At 38.2% G+C, this 13,613-nt stretch overlaps 1 protein-coding gene across 4 annotated transcripts in view; it reads right to left on the bottom strand.

Moving 5' to 3' along the window:
• Positions 1–1,173: 1,173 nt before the first annotated feature.
• Positions 1,174–13,613, bottom strand: part of LOC127977035 (capping protein, Arp2/3 and myosin-I linker protein 3) — a 47,089-nt gene continuing 34,649 nt past the window's right edge. The window contains exons 32-40 of one of the 4 annotated variants that reach the window (XM_052581681.1): positions 9,570–9,673; positions 8,614–9,397; positions 7,478–7,582; positions 7,100–7,136; positions 5,874–5,942; positions 5,236–5,583; positions 2,996–3,103; positions 1,768–1,872; positions 1,174–1,547 (exon numbers count right to left, since the gene is read on the bottom strand). In XM_052581681.1, coding sequence (XP_052437641.1) covers positions 1,333–1,547; positions 1,768–1,872; positions 2,996–3,103; positions 5,236–5,583; positions 5,874–5,942; positions 7,100–7,136; positions 7,478–7,582; positions 8,614–9,397; positions 9,570–9,673 — 1,875 coding nt within the window. In that variant the 3' untranslated portion in view covers positions 1,174–1,332. The remainder of the gene's footprint in view (positions 1,548–1,767; positions 1,873–2,995; positions 3,104–5,235; positions 5,584–5,873; positions 5,943–7,099; positions 7,137–7,477; positions 7,583–8,613; positions 9,398–9,569; positions 9,674–13,613) is intronic. The other 3 variants (XM_052581682.1, XM_052581684.1, XM_052581683.1) reach the window with 3 other exon arrangements.

The raw sequence follows: 13,613 nt of genomic DNA, 5'->3' as shown, positions 1-13,613 counted from the left end.
TTTTGAAATATGAAAACCGTTACTGTAGCAGGTTTGGAAACACTGATTTTACTGTCATTAGTTTGCATAATTACCTTAAATATAAGAGGAAAGCATTTGGCTGGTGTTTGTCATGTAAAATGACCTGAAAGGTCAACCAAAATGTAATTCGTAATCTCAAAAAATACTTCATTCTAAATTCCTTTAATTTTTAGCCATTGTAGATGAGATATATCTACTAGAAATATATATCTAGAAATATATTTCATAAAATAGTATCTTAAATACACTTGTCGTATATGATGTAATACACATTTTAAATAAGAAAAGTAAATTGCAATCAGTGACAGGGAGCTGAAAAAGCTCTGTGCAAATAAAGAAAGATTTGCTTTCCTTTCACATGTTGTGATATATTAATAGCAACTGTATGTACAGTAAGTTTTAACCTTGAAATATCAGTTTCAAAATAATTATGATGGTACTGTGACTTCTAATAAGACTTCTAATTCCCCCCAAACGTCTTGAACTATGAGTATGTAAGAAAAGCCACTTCAAGACAAAAGTAAGTTCAATAATAAGAACATTTTTGATTCAAGTTTAGTGTGCAGATCCGAAATTATGTGAAAAGGGTGGATTACTTTACGACGGCAACAAATGCTCATGTAGAGATAGCTTTGGTACATGTATTTACTGTAATTACGACAATCAGATATGTTTGATAATTCCACTCGGTTAACTGTAGGGGGTCCCAAAAATAAAGCATATAGCATATTTCTAACAAGCTTACATAGGCTAACTCTCAGCTTATCACATTTACCTATAGGAATACCTATACCTCAGGAGCAAATTGTCCTCCTCCATCACCAGTTCCTCCTAACTTATCCAAACCTGTATACGTTTCTTCTGTTGAACACAAAATAACATATTTTAAAGAATGTTGGTAATCAAACAGTTGACGGTAACCATTGACTTTCATGGTATGGGAAAAAAAATGCAGTGGAAGTCAATGGTTACTGTCAACTATTTAATTTGTTTTTATTTTATCAACAATCTTGAAAATATGTTCTTTTACAGGTATAGAACTATCAATTTACGTTTAATCAAATCCCCGCCAAACTTTCAAGAAACTAGTATTTTTGAGAAAGGGAAGAGAGACAAGCATGTTCACACCCATGAAAAAGCCAGGACTCGTAATGACACAACAGAATTCACTTTTTAATCATTATTAACAAGTATAGGTATTGATTTACTCTTTTTTTTTTTTTTTAAGCATTTGTTCATAATTCATTCTTTTGTACATAATCCGGCGTGCAAGGCAAAGGTACACATGATAGAAAATAGATTTGCGCAGGGTCAGTCCATGTGTATCTCAGGTGAGGGGGGTTCAGTTCTTTGGTCTGATGTTTCTCCCTGCGTTGTGTGCTCCTCTGAGACTGTCTCCCCCCTCCCCTGGTTGGTCACTCGCTCGCTGAGCTCGGATGGGCTCTGCTCTGATTGGCTGTCTGTGACTGTTGTGCTGTTCGCCTCATCAACCTGTCCAGTGCTGTCCTGCTTTTCCCCAGATTTCCCTGTGAATGCACACGATGGACACGTAAGCACGGTACCTAATTGTAGTACTGCACAAACTGTTAAACAGTTTGGTACACAAATATCTCATACAGACTATAGAAATTATAGTTTTTTTTATATATACATTTTACAGAAAGTTACTATATAGGTATAGATTTAAATACATCTCAGGTTTCTCTCATGGTGTTGGAGTTGGAGTTAATCTCTTCCTCCTCTCACCTTCCTCACCCTCAGGTAAATCCTCTGAGCAGGGCGGCAGTTCTCCCAGGTTCACTCGCTTCCGCCCCGGTGACCTCTGCCGTCTTGGCAGCGCAGCCTTTAGCTCTAAGAGAGGCCATAATAACTGGCATTATTAAAAAAAGTGCCATACAGTAGATACATTGCTTGCAGAAAAAAAACACACAGAAAGAAATGCATTTTGTGTTTTAATGATCCTATAAAATCAGCATCAAAATTTGCATCTTTTAGTCTACGTCTTTTAGATTTGAATTCATAAAAAATACCATTCAAAAGTGTGGGGTAAGTAAGATTTTTTTTTTAAAGAAATTAATACTTTTGCCCAGCAAGGATGCATTAAACTTATCAAAAATGATAGTAAAGACATTTATAATGTTATAAAGTTGTTTCAAACAAATGAAATTCTTTTGAACTTTTTACTTATCAGTAAATATTTTCTGCACTGATGATAAGAAATGGCTTCTGAACAGCAAATCAGCATATTAGAAAGATCTCTGAAGGATAATGTGATACTGAAGATGAGCAATAGCTGCTGAAAATTTACATTTTAGTAATATTTTCAGTATTTCACTGTATTATTGATCAAGTAATTGCAGACTTAATGTTCACAAGAGACTTCTTTCGAAAAACATCTTACCAACCCCAAATGTTTAAAATGGCATGTACTCTATATGGACAAAAGTATTGGACACCCCCTTCTTTAGAACAGATAAAGGCACTACCAATAACTGTAGCAACAGTTTTGAAAGTGTCTAAAAGGACTGTATCCGTGTGTACAAATCACTGGTGTTTGGTGACAAGTTTTTGGCTCAAGCTCTGCATTTAAAGTCACATCAGAGATGTTCAGCTGAGATTAGGATTTGGCTTTCTGCAGACCAGTCAAGTTCTTACACACTGACTGAATTGAGCCTTGCCTTATACACAGATGCATTATACGCTTTAACATTGAGATTTGTACTCATGGAACTGACTAAAGCAGCCAAGCCTGTTAATTAAAAGGGGGTGTCTTCTTATATCTGTCAATATAGTCCCTCCAAAATGTATGACACACCTGACTAGCAATAACATCAGCAACTAGCAACATCATCTTCTTCAAAACATCGCTCTCATTTAACATGAACAGGATTATTCAGAGCGCTGTTTAGAAACACGTGAATCCGAATGCAACTGACATATTGTGAGTGACAGGTATGAGACATCAGATGCTCACCCTCAGGGTCAAGCATGGCGGCGTGTTGGAGGAGAGAGTCCTCATGGACAGACACAGCACGGCGCTGGGGAGAGGGCTTCATGCGGGGCCGTGGTATAGGGAGGGTCTCTATGAGAGGAAATAGGGTCAGACTGTGTCCGTTCTTATAAAAGACATTAATATAATACAGCTCATCAGGGTATTTGAGGCTGTTTTATGCCTTTTATTATATAGGACAGGGAGGATTGACAGTGGGAATGAGGGAAATCGGGAAACAATAGAGTCGGGATTCAAACATGTGACCCTTTAAGTCATGAGTGCATGTGCTACCACCACGCCACAGATATGAACAGCCCAAGGTTCATACCAGATTCATAAATGAGGAAAAATATCTGTATCGGGATGTATGCATGTAGAGTGGAACTTGAATGAAAATCAAGAAAAAATGACGGACTGCTCATCGTCCACAGAAAATGCTGACGCATACACAACGCTTGATACCGCCAAGGGACGTTCAGCTTATCACATTATCACAATATTCATATTCTCTCAGTTATGTGGTTATTGCGTTAAGATAACATTTGGAGCTACAAAGAGTATTTTGGACCAACACTCATAGAATGAATGCATTTTTATCAGGGCCATTTGCTGCATTGGCCTTCGCAAGCATTGAATTACACGACTGATGGGACAGGGCTAACTGAATTACATTCGGCCGAGCGCTGTAAGAGCCGGCAGACTCCGAGAGCTTTGAGATCGGTCATCGAAGGAGGTGTTGAATGAAAACACACACTAGTTGAGTCAGTGTGTGGCCCTACTTTCATTTTATAAATTTGTTTGGATGGTGATAGATATCATAAAGGCCAATATTGTGTTCATGCATGGAACAAACTGAAAAGGAAGACATAGAATAGGAGATAGATAGGCTGTCAATCAATTAAAGGGATGTTCAAACAATTCCTCTGTTTCCATCTTTTAAATGTTCCTTTCTAATATACACTCAGAAAGTCTTCAAGTTTTGTGGACATTCAGACAAAGACCAGTCACACAGCATTTGGCCACTGGATTTACACAAATCATTTCGGGTTAAAGAAGTGTTTCAACATTACTACTGAGGAACGTCAATTTTTATTTAAATTATAAAATCTAGGTTATTTATTAATCATGTATTACTATGTCTTTGGAAGGCTTTTGTCTTTTAATGACATTAAAATTACTAAAATTCACGTTATTTTTATAATGCAGGGATTCCCAAACTATATTTGTCCTCTGAACCTCATTTACCTAATATATTTACTTGATGTGCTCCTGAAAGTTTAAAATAGATACAAGTGAAAAACAATTGCATGCTCACGGTTCTCTGACATAGCAAGGTTTCTCTTTTTTATTTACTGTTTTAATTTTGATTGATGTTATTTTAAAATTATTTATTTTCATTTGACATTTTTGTGTTTTAATTAATTTTTTATTTTTATTTTTATTAATTATTAATAATTTAATTATATGATTTTCATTGAATTCACAAATCCCTTGCAGTTCCTTCACGAATCCCCGTTTGGGAACTTTGGACTTTGACGTCATGCCATGTTTAATGAACTTCATGTTGTTAATAACAATGAATTGAATATATTCTCTTACTCTTTTGGTTTTGTATATCAATATGGTAAAAGATTATCCTATTTAAACAAATGAAATGATTAAATGATTAAATAAAAATTAAATTAAATGGGTCTAAAGTAGTCCAATTATATTACCTAAAATGTGTAAGGCAATGAATTATGAACTACAATATTTGTCATGTGATTTGGAATCATTAATGGACTACAATTTGTAAATAATCTAACAAGTTCTGTGAAAAATATCTGCATACTGAAAAAAGCATTCGAAAAGACGTGAGAACCTGTTGAAAAAAACAGCTTAAGTATGTTTTGAAGAATGGCTGCTGGTTTCAGCTGATTTAAGATCAAAGTCCTTCGTTGGCCATGAGCTGGTTTAATCTGGTCCTGAGCTGGTTATAAGCTGGTTATGAACTGGTCCTTAGCAGGAGCTAGTTGCTTAGGACCAGCACATGACCAGCTTAAACCAGCTCAAACCAGCTACCAAGCTTCAAAACAAACCTAACTGTTTTATTCAACAGAAGATGAGAGAACATTTAGATCATTTTCATTTAGTTAAAAAATTCAAATAGCATGTTATGTAAAAACTGGCCACCCAAAGCCCGCATGCCCAGTCATCTCCACTAGACTGACAGAGAGGCAAACCTTCAGTGACGGATTGTGCTTTCTCTGAACGCTCTCTGATATCCGTTCTGAGAATCCTCCGTGGTGAGGGTGCAGGGGGCATCTCTTTGCGGGGTGATGGGGTTGGAGGATCTTTCTCTTGAAGCTGTGAGAGAGAGGTCTCGGATACCTCTACCTTGCCATCTTGAGAGGGGCTGGGGAGCTTGGGACTGGGTGTGGCCATCCGTGCCACCTCACTACCGGGAAGCAGAATGGGCTTCATGACTGGTTTAGGTGGCAACGGGCCTAAAGGACGCTCTGGAATTAGTGGCTTTTCTGTACGGTGGAAGTCCGTAACACTCTGGGTCACTCGGGTTGGTCGCCTGGTGTCTGGAGAATATAAGAGGTTTGAAATATTTCCTAAATGCATGTTATCTCATTTTGCACAAATTATACATTGATATGTTTCCTTTTTTAACCTCGTAATTCTTAATCAAAATATCATAAGTCAATCTCTCGAGATCTTTTCTCTGGTGATGTATGCTAGATTTCTTTAGAACTTCGCCCTGCATTTTTTCTATGTACATCACAGAGGAAAAGATCTGTCTCTACTTTCGTTTCATCGCAATACGTGCCTTGCTATGATAAAATGAAATGAAGCCGGGTGATTCCTTTCTTACCTGATGAGGTGGACATTGTGCGGGGTTTCATAAATGTAGGTGGCAGCTCAGGTTTGTCAAGTATTGCCCCTAAAAAGCAAGCAAAGTGTACTAAATAACAGAAAATGCTGCACATAAAATATATGCTGAGCTGTGCTAATGCATGAGAATAAATACACTGCTAATAGCTTAAGGAAAAGGATTTTATGGCTGAACCTGAAAAGAGTGAAACTTCCTTTAAATTGGATTTGACACAAAGCTGCAAGGTATTCTTGCTGTTTGTTTGTTTTAATGAAAGCATTATGTGCAGACATATGGCCTTTTGCTAGACTTATGTGTGTGTGTGTGTGTGTGTGTGTGTGTGGTGTATATATAGAGAGATGGTATATAGATAAAATACATTTAAATAGAATAAAAGAGGTCATATAATGATGCTAAAAAAAAACATTATTTGGTGTATTTGGTGTAATACAGTATGTTTATCACAGATTAAGGTTCAGGTCCCTGCCTTTTTCAAACGTGTCGATTTTACAAAGCTCATCATTCTGAAAAGCAAGGTGTGCTATGATTGGCCAGCTATACAGTGCATTGTGATTGGCTGAATACCTCAAGCGTGTGATGGAAATCTTACGCTCCTTACCACATTTGGAAAAACAGCATCTCATGATGACACGGTGTAGACAATACTAGAGCGAGAATAAAACTTACGCCTTCTTTCTTTGCGTAAACATTTGGGCGATGTTCTACACAGTGACGTAGATATGTGGGGGCATGTTTAAATGAGGCATTTTAGAAAGATGTAGACGAGTCTTAACTTTTATAAAGAATATCTCTGGGTTTGACACTTAAGTCTACACAACTCTACAGATCGTATATATGCACGAACAGCTTGTAACACTCCAAAGACAAAGGAAAACTTGAAATTGCATCATATGACCCCTTTAGATGTATCTGATTATCTAACAGCATTTCAATGAAAGCAAAGATTTGCAGTGTGAATTAAGAAAGGAAAGAAGAGAAACTATATTTTCCCATCTCATAACCAGTGAATGGCCTAACCACATAGGAAGCACACATAGGGCACACTATGATGTTACTCTCTAGCAGGCACACCTGAAACCCCAGAAAGGAAAAACTGAGATCATCACTGTCAAAACACAGATGTGCTGATGCAGCACTAACAATGCGGCAAATTCTCACAACCCAGCATGGAGAAGTACATACTGTAGCTGAGAAATGTGTCTTACCCTCAGAGTTGGCTTTCCTCAGCTCCTCATCCTTGCTCTGTAAGAGGATAAAACTGGTTTAAATAAGATGCCTATTGAAGTATGTGTATAATCTCTAATTCGTCCAAACCCTTAAAGAATAAGCAATGATTTTGACACTGCGGTTTTCGCAGAGAAAGCGATTGATACTGGGGCAAGGTGTTTTTTCCTGGTATAAGACATTTTCGATAACAGTGAATTATTTATGACCATTAATAAAGTTTAAAAGGTCTTTAGAGAACGAAATTGTTCAATTAATTAGGTTTGGCAACAACACATTACTAAAAACATGGCAAGTATCAAAAACAAATATTTAACATCCCAGAAAGAATACTGGAAGCATGAAATATCTGCACTCACCTGGCTCTGTTTGGTGTCAGTAGGAGATGTTTTGGTGACTCCCATGCGATGAAGCATGACATGGAGACGCTGTTCCAAGCTGGACGAGCTCTCTGAGGCATGTTTCTAGACAGTGACCAAAAAAATTAGCTTTTAGAATATTTTTGTACAAACAGCACAAGAAACATTTCTTGTGAAGTCAGCTGTACATTAAATAGTCAATAGGAACCTATAAAAATGCCAGCACCCTCTTATCCAGAGGGATTTTGGATCAGCGTCCACACTATTTAATGCTGACTCAGTTTTCAGCAGCTGACAAAAAAAATCATATTATGCAACAACAGATGCTGCAAGAAAAACAATCTCAGCATCATATTTATAAAATATTTTAGATGTGCTGATATGACATCACACCCATATTTACACTGTGACAATTTCACTTCTGACACATTTATATATAGAGTAACAACAGCCTTGGCCAATGACATCAATGACATCAAAGAAAATGTGACAAAATAAATGCAATCACACAAAGTAACTCAACACATGCTGTTACCGCAACAAACATTTCCATGTAGTTTTGTAGATGCACCATGGTAAGCTGATGGATTTCTTTGTGTGTACATAAACATGGTAAACAGCCACTACCATGATACAGTAAATATAGAAGAATCATGATACTGTCTTACCTTTACCTAAACCTTACCTAAAGCTTTTTTTGCATAAATTTAACAAAATTGAATAAGATTTATATAATGAGATTTAATAGGTTAAGAAAAATACTCTCAAATATAGAAATATTACGTAAGATATACCAGATTATAAAGATTTAGTTTTTTGCTATTTTATATCATATCACATTTGGAACATGCTGTGATTCTGCCACAGTCATTTTATTATAAGGGTTTAAATGAATACTTTTTACACAATATTTACTCAAACTGCACATAAAAATATCTAAAAACTGAAAATGTGCATCATGCATCAACTATGCTGTTAACAGATTTAGAATTTCTCTTAATGAGCCAATCAGCCTACTATATAATCTATAAAAACCAAATAGTCAGGTTAATTGGCAGAGACAATATATATAATATCTATACAATATAAAATATAAAATATCTAGTTTAACCCAATCAGAACCACTGCTCAATTACCTTTACTTGCGTGGGTGTACCATCCTGCTCTGGCAAGACTTCTGAGAGCAGGATGAGGGACTGTGATTTGCCCTCTCTGAGAGAGCGACGGATGGGTTTAGGCCTCCGCTCTCCATCTGGGGTGCGACTCTTCTCCAGGGTCCGGCTCTTCTCCCGCTCTGAGGGTGACACAACTGGGACTGGGATGGGGTTTTTGGAGGGAATGGGAGGTGCAGCAGGGGACAGTGCTGAGACCTCTTCGGATTTGCTTGGGGAGGAGGCAGGAGGTGCGGGAGTGGATGCAGGTGGGGTCAGTACAGGTGTGGGGGCAGGTGAAGGAGCTCTGGGGGACATTTTGTCCTCAATAACTGGTGCAGCTGTTGTTGAATCTGTGATGGTGACGATGGTGGTGGTGGCCGTGGTTGTGGCTGCCTTGACTATGTTTTCCTCATCCAGTTTCTCTTTGTCCCTCTCTTTTTCTTTCTCCTTCTCTCGTTCCCTTTCCTTTTCTCTTTCCCTTTCCTTTTCTCGCTCTTTCTCTGCACGTGCTGCCTCCCGGAGTGGTCGGATGAGATCTGCTATTGAAGTCTTTTTGACCTTGCCCTCAGGAACGCCGTCGCCCTTGGCCCCTCGACCTGCTCGGACTTTCTTAAAGGCGAAAAAGTCACCAAATTTCTTCTTAATGTTTTTGGAGGGGGCTGTGGTGGGGATGTGGGTTGTAGTGGAGGTGGTAGAAGGGGCGGTTGTGACAGACGTGGGCTCTGCAGGTTGTGCTTTAATGAGGGGCTCCTCCCTCTGGTGCTTTCTGAACACGAGGAGAGGAGAGGCATGATGGGAAATGTCTTTTGACAACCGGTAAGAATATTACTTCGTTAGAGACCATGATTTAATCATGTGCTGTGATTAAAATTTAAGATCTGTTTAAATAACATCGATCTTCATACATGAGAGTGTGTTTGTATGTGTTGTGTACTCACAGGGGGTCATCAGGAATTATTTTTTTGGTGAAGAACTCTTCTACACCTTCATCAACCCTCCCCATGTTCTCATTGGCCTCATTCTCGCTCTCAGCTGCCTGCTCCTGCACACATACAAACAAACACAAGGTCATTCAACCAATTAAAGTCTCCTAAATGTTTAATCTGGACATGAAAAACTGTATCCTAGAATAATGGTATGAAAATATTAACATGATTTACATAGTACATGACCCTTGATCAATAAATCTTAAACTCAACCTCAGACGGCACACTCACAGATCCGTTTACTAAGCATCTACTGCACATTGCACACAAAACTTGTAAGAACGTCAGACTGGCTGACAGCTAGCCAGCTTCCAGGAGTATGGGGTGCACAAAATATGAGGTGCCTTGTTAGTTCACAGAGAAACAAAATGGTATCTACTGGGTTAACACTTCAGAGGAAAAAGTAAATACTTTATTTAATAAATTTTAAGGGGGACATTGGATGTCCATTTTCCACAAGTTGGTATGATTCTTTAGGGTTTTCATGGAATGTCTGCAACATAAGTTGGTTAAAAATGAATCATGGTTGTGTAAAACAACACACCTTTTAATTGTCAAATATAGCTTCATTCATAGCGACTCGTTTCGGTGCATGTCTCTTAAAATGATAATGAGTTACTGCTCACCACACCCCTCTCTTCTGTGGGGCATGTCGACACAATACATGTGAGCTGCTGCCTTGGACTCTGTACATAGCTTGGAGATGGTCTAATTCAAATAGCTAGCTATGTAAAAACAATTCATTAAAAAAATAAAATAAATAAAAACCCTGTAAATTGAAACAGCCCATAACAAACGTGTTTCTTTTCAGCTTTTCTAAGCTGGCAGAAACCTAAACTAAATTAAGCAATAAAAAAGTGAAAAAAAAATCTGATGTCTCCTTTAAAGTTTCATGCATCAAAGGTTGTGTTTGAGGCTCTTTGAACATAGATATCCACAAACTGAACTGTATATTCCATCATGTTCTTGGTCTCTGGAATAATCAGCATTTTTTACTTTTATGAACTCAAATTTTGATTATGACCTGCATACTTTTCTGTAAAATTCTTTGCTATTTTCTATATAACCAGTTATTGTTTTCCACACAGGCCTATTCCTGTGGTGCCTGTTACTGTGCCTGTTCAGATCATTACTAATATTTGCATGCTGTCAATGTGATGTTTTTGTTTTGGAGAGGGGTTGTAATCTCTTTTCCATCATACTGTAAAGAAAACTGGCCAACCAATTGGATTTCATTTCGATCTCATGTCTCTATTACATAAACCATTGGTTTTGCTCACAAACATTAACATATTTTGTTAATACAAAAAAACGAAAGTGAATAACAGGTGACAAAACTGGAACAAGCGAACCGGAAAATCTCAACGGCTCTACTTTATTCTCCGTAACAAGTGGGTGTCTGAAATGCATAATTAAGGAGTGCTTTGTATCCCAGAGTTATCAGGATATTTCTGCTTTTCTAAAAGCATCATCTACTGTCACAGAGTGAATGAGCATTTTCATTCAGCCCATCTTATAGAGTAGTACTTTACACTTCGGTTTAAAAAGACAAACTGTGTTTGAAAACTGGACTGAATTTTCATGCCGAACATTTGTGTTGGTGTAAAATAACTTTTGGCCAGAATAAACTGCAGAATGGACCAGACTTTATAGCAATAGTCAAAAGTCTGGCTCTGTGAGAGTACTCCTATAACAACATGCCTATGAACCAAGCAGTGCCTTTTGATTTTAAGTTTGGTTTAGGGTTAAGGTTGACAGAAATGTTGTGTAGAAATGTTAACACTATTGTGTAAGTTTATATGGTTGAGCATTCCCGAGGTTATGAACAAGTGTTGTTTTTTTTCTGCTTACGTTTATAGATATTAAAGACAGCATAAATATGAATATGTAAGAAGTTAGAAGGTTTTCTGTCTGCCATGAAATTGACTTTAAGTAGATCTGCCTATAGCATCCTAAGAGAGAGCCAAACCCTGCCTAAATCTCTCTGCCTGATCCCCCCACCACCTAATATAATTACACCCCTCAGATACAGCCTCATCACACATACACACTTAAATGAGAGAATGAGTGCTCATCAGTGGTGACTGGTGTATCTGTCATGTAGCCACAGTAATAACACAATAGCCGCAGACATGGAGGATGTCTGTTGTAAGATTTGCCAGTTCTGATCATTGTGATTGTGAAAAATGAGCAAAATGATTTTCATGATGGCAATCATTAATCTTTTATTCTGACAATATGTTGCCTGTGAGCTTAAAACACACTGCTGATAAATTCCACAGAGGCTTCAGAAATACAGATTTGTACTAGTATTAATTTATCTTAATGTAAATATCAGAAAAGAATCTGAAGCAGGATTAATTTCAAGTGTAAAATAGGATTAGGGTTAAAAAAATCACATCAATACATTAAAAAAAACATATTATTATATAAAATATATTATATCATATTCATACAGCATATAGTAAATACATTATTTTTTAAGTTATAATTTTTAACACATTATTTAAACACAATATTGTTGTCACGATAACTGTTCTGTCTCCTATGTTCTGCATTGGACCTTTATGTTGAAGTGTTTCTCTGCCCCGGTGTTTCTGTCTTCCCTTCCTGAGTTTAGTTCCTGTTTCCTTAGTCTGCTTGTTTGTTTCCCTTGTTACTGTACCCTTGTGTCCCTATGATAATTGCCCATGCCCCCTTGTTACATCTTTTAGCCTGTCTGTCTGTGTGTATTTAAACAGCTTGGTTTTCACTTGTGTTTGTTGATCGTTGTCGATGCTAACTGTATTGTTCCCATGGATGTTTCTGGTTCCTTGTTCCTTCTGTATGGATTATATGAGTTTTTTTTTCTTCTTAATTAAAGTTGTGCATGAAAGTGGATTCTCTCTCTGCCTCATCTCCTCGTTACAGAACGACCAACCAACAGATAATGTTTCTTCATCAAGGAGATCAGCTGACTGAGGCGTATGTAAGAACTTTATTAATTTGGCACATTTGGCATCCCTAGATAAGGTGTGCCTTATGATATTTTTTTCAGGGAGAGTTATCTGAACCGCTCAGTTTGATCATGCCTTTGCAAGAGCCACATTGGACTCTTGAGGCTTACTTAAATCTTGCATTGCAACTAAGTGGCTCTCCTTTTACCGTGGGAATCAAGGAAGAAAGTGATTCTCCTATGGTTACTTTCACTTCAGAACATTGTCACGTCTTAGCTGTTCTTCCAGAGCCTCCTCACATTTCAGCTGTTCTTCCAGAGCCACGTCACAAATGATCTTCCAAAGCCTTGTCACGTCTCAGCTGATCTTCCAGAGCCTTGTCACATCAAGTCTGCCAGGCCATAGCCTGCCCATGTCAAACTACAGTCTTCAGCCATCATGGGTGCCACTTCGGTGTTCCAGAGCGTTGTGAATATTGCATTTTAAGGCACCTAGTCAGTCCCAAGGCATTCAGGCCTGGCATCCAGCATGGAGGACCCTCAGCTGGTGTCATCGCGAGCTGCTTGCATTCTCAAGCCTCTTGGCTGCTTCTCATCCCAGTTCCCCAGGCACAGTGTCGTCATTGTCAGGAATAGACAGTGTAATCTCTGTCCTGCCAGTTATGGCTACAACCATTCTTTGTGTTTGGGTTGCACACACCACCTTAGTTTCCCCAGAGGTGGCATCCTTTGATGCAGAACCTCCCGAGGTGTTGCCAACTCTATTCCCTGAAACGGATCCCAAGTCTAATCCAGAGAAGACTCCTGATTCCAAGTTTAGCCTAGAGAAGGCTCATGTTTCCGAGTTTAACCCAAAAAGGGTTCCTGTTGCTGAGTCTATCCCAGAGAGGGTTCCTGTTCCAGAGTTTAGCCCAGAGAGAGCTCCTGATCCCAAATTTGTCTCAGAGAATGTATCTATTCTAGACCAGAATCCAGTGCAGCCTGAGTGTGAACTCTTCAATCAAGTTTCAGCCAATGCTTTTGATTTTGAACTGACCGCCTATCCAGTTACAATTACTGAT

The sequence above is a fragment of the Carassius gibelio genome, chromosome B18, assembly GCF_023724105.1.
Source record: "Carassius gibelio isolate Cgi1373 ecotype wild population from Czech Republic chromosome B18, carGib1.2-hapl.c, whole genome shotgun sequence".
Lineage (NCBI taxonomy): Eukaryota > Metazoa > Chordata > Actinopteri > Cypriniformes > Cyprinidae > Carassius > Carassius gibelio.
This window is presented reverse-complemented; position numbering and strand designations above follow the sequence as displayed.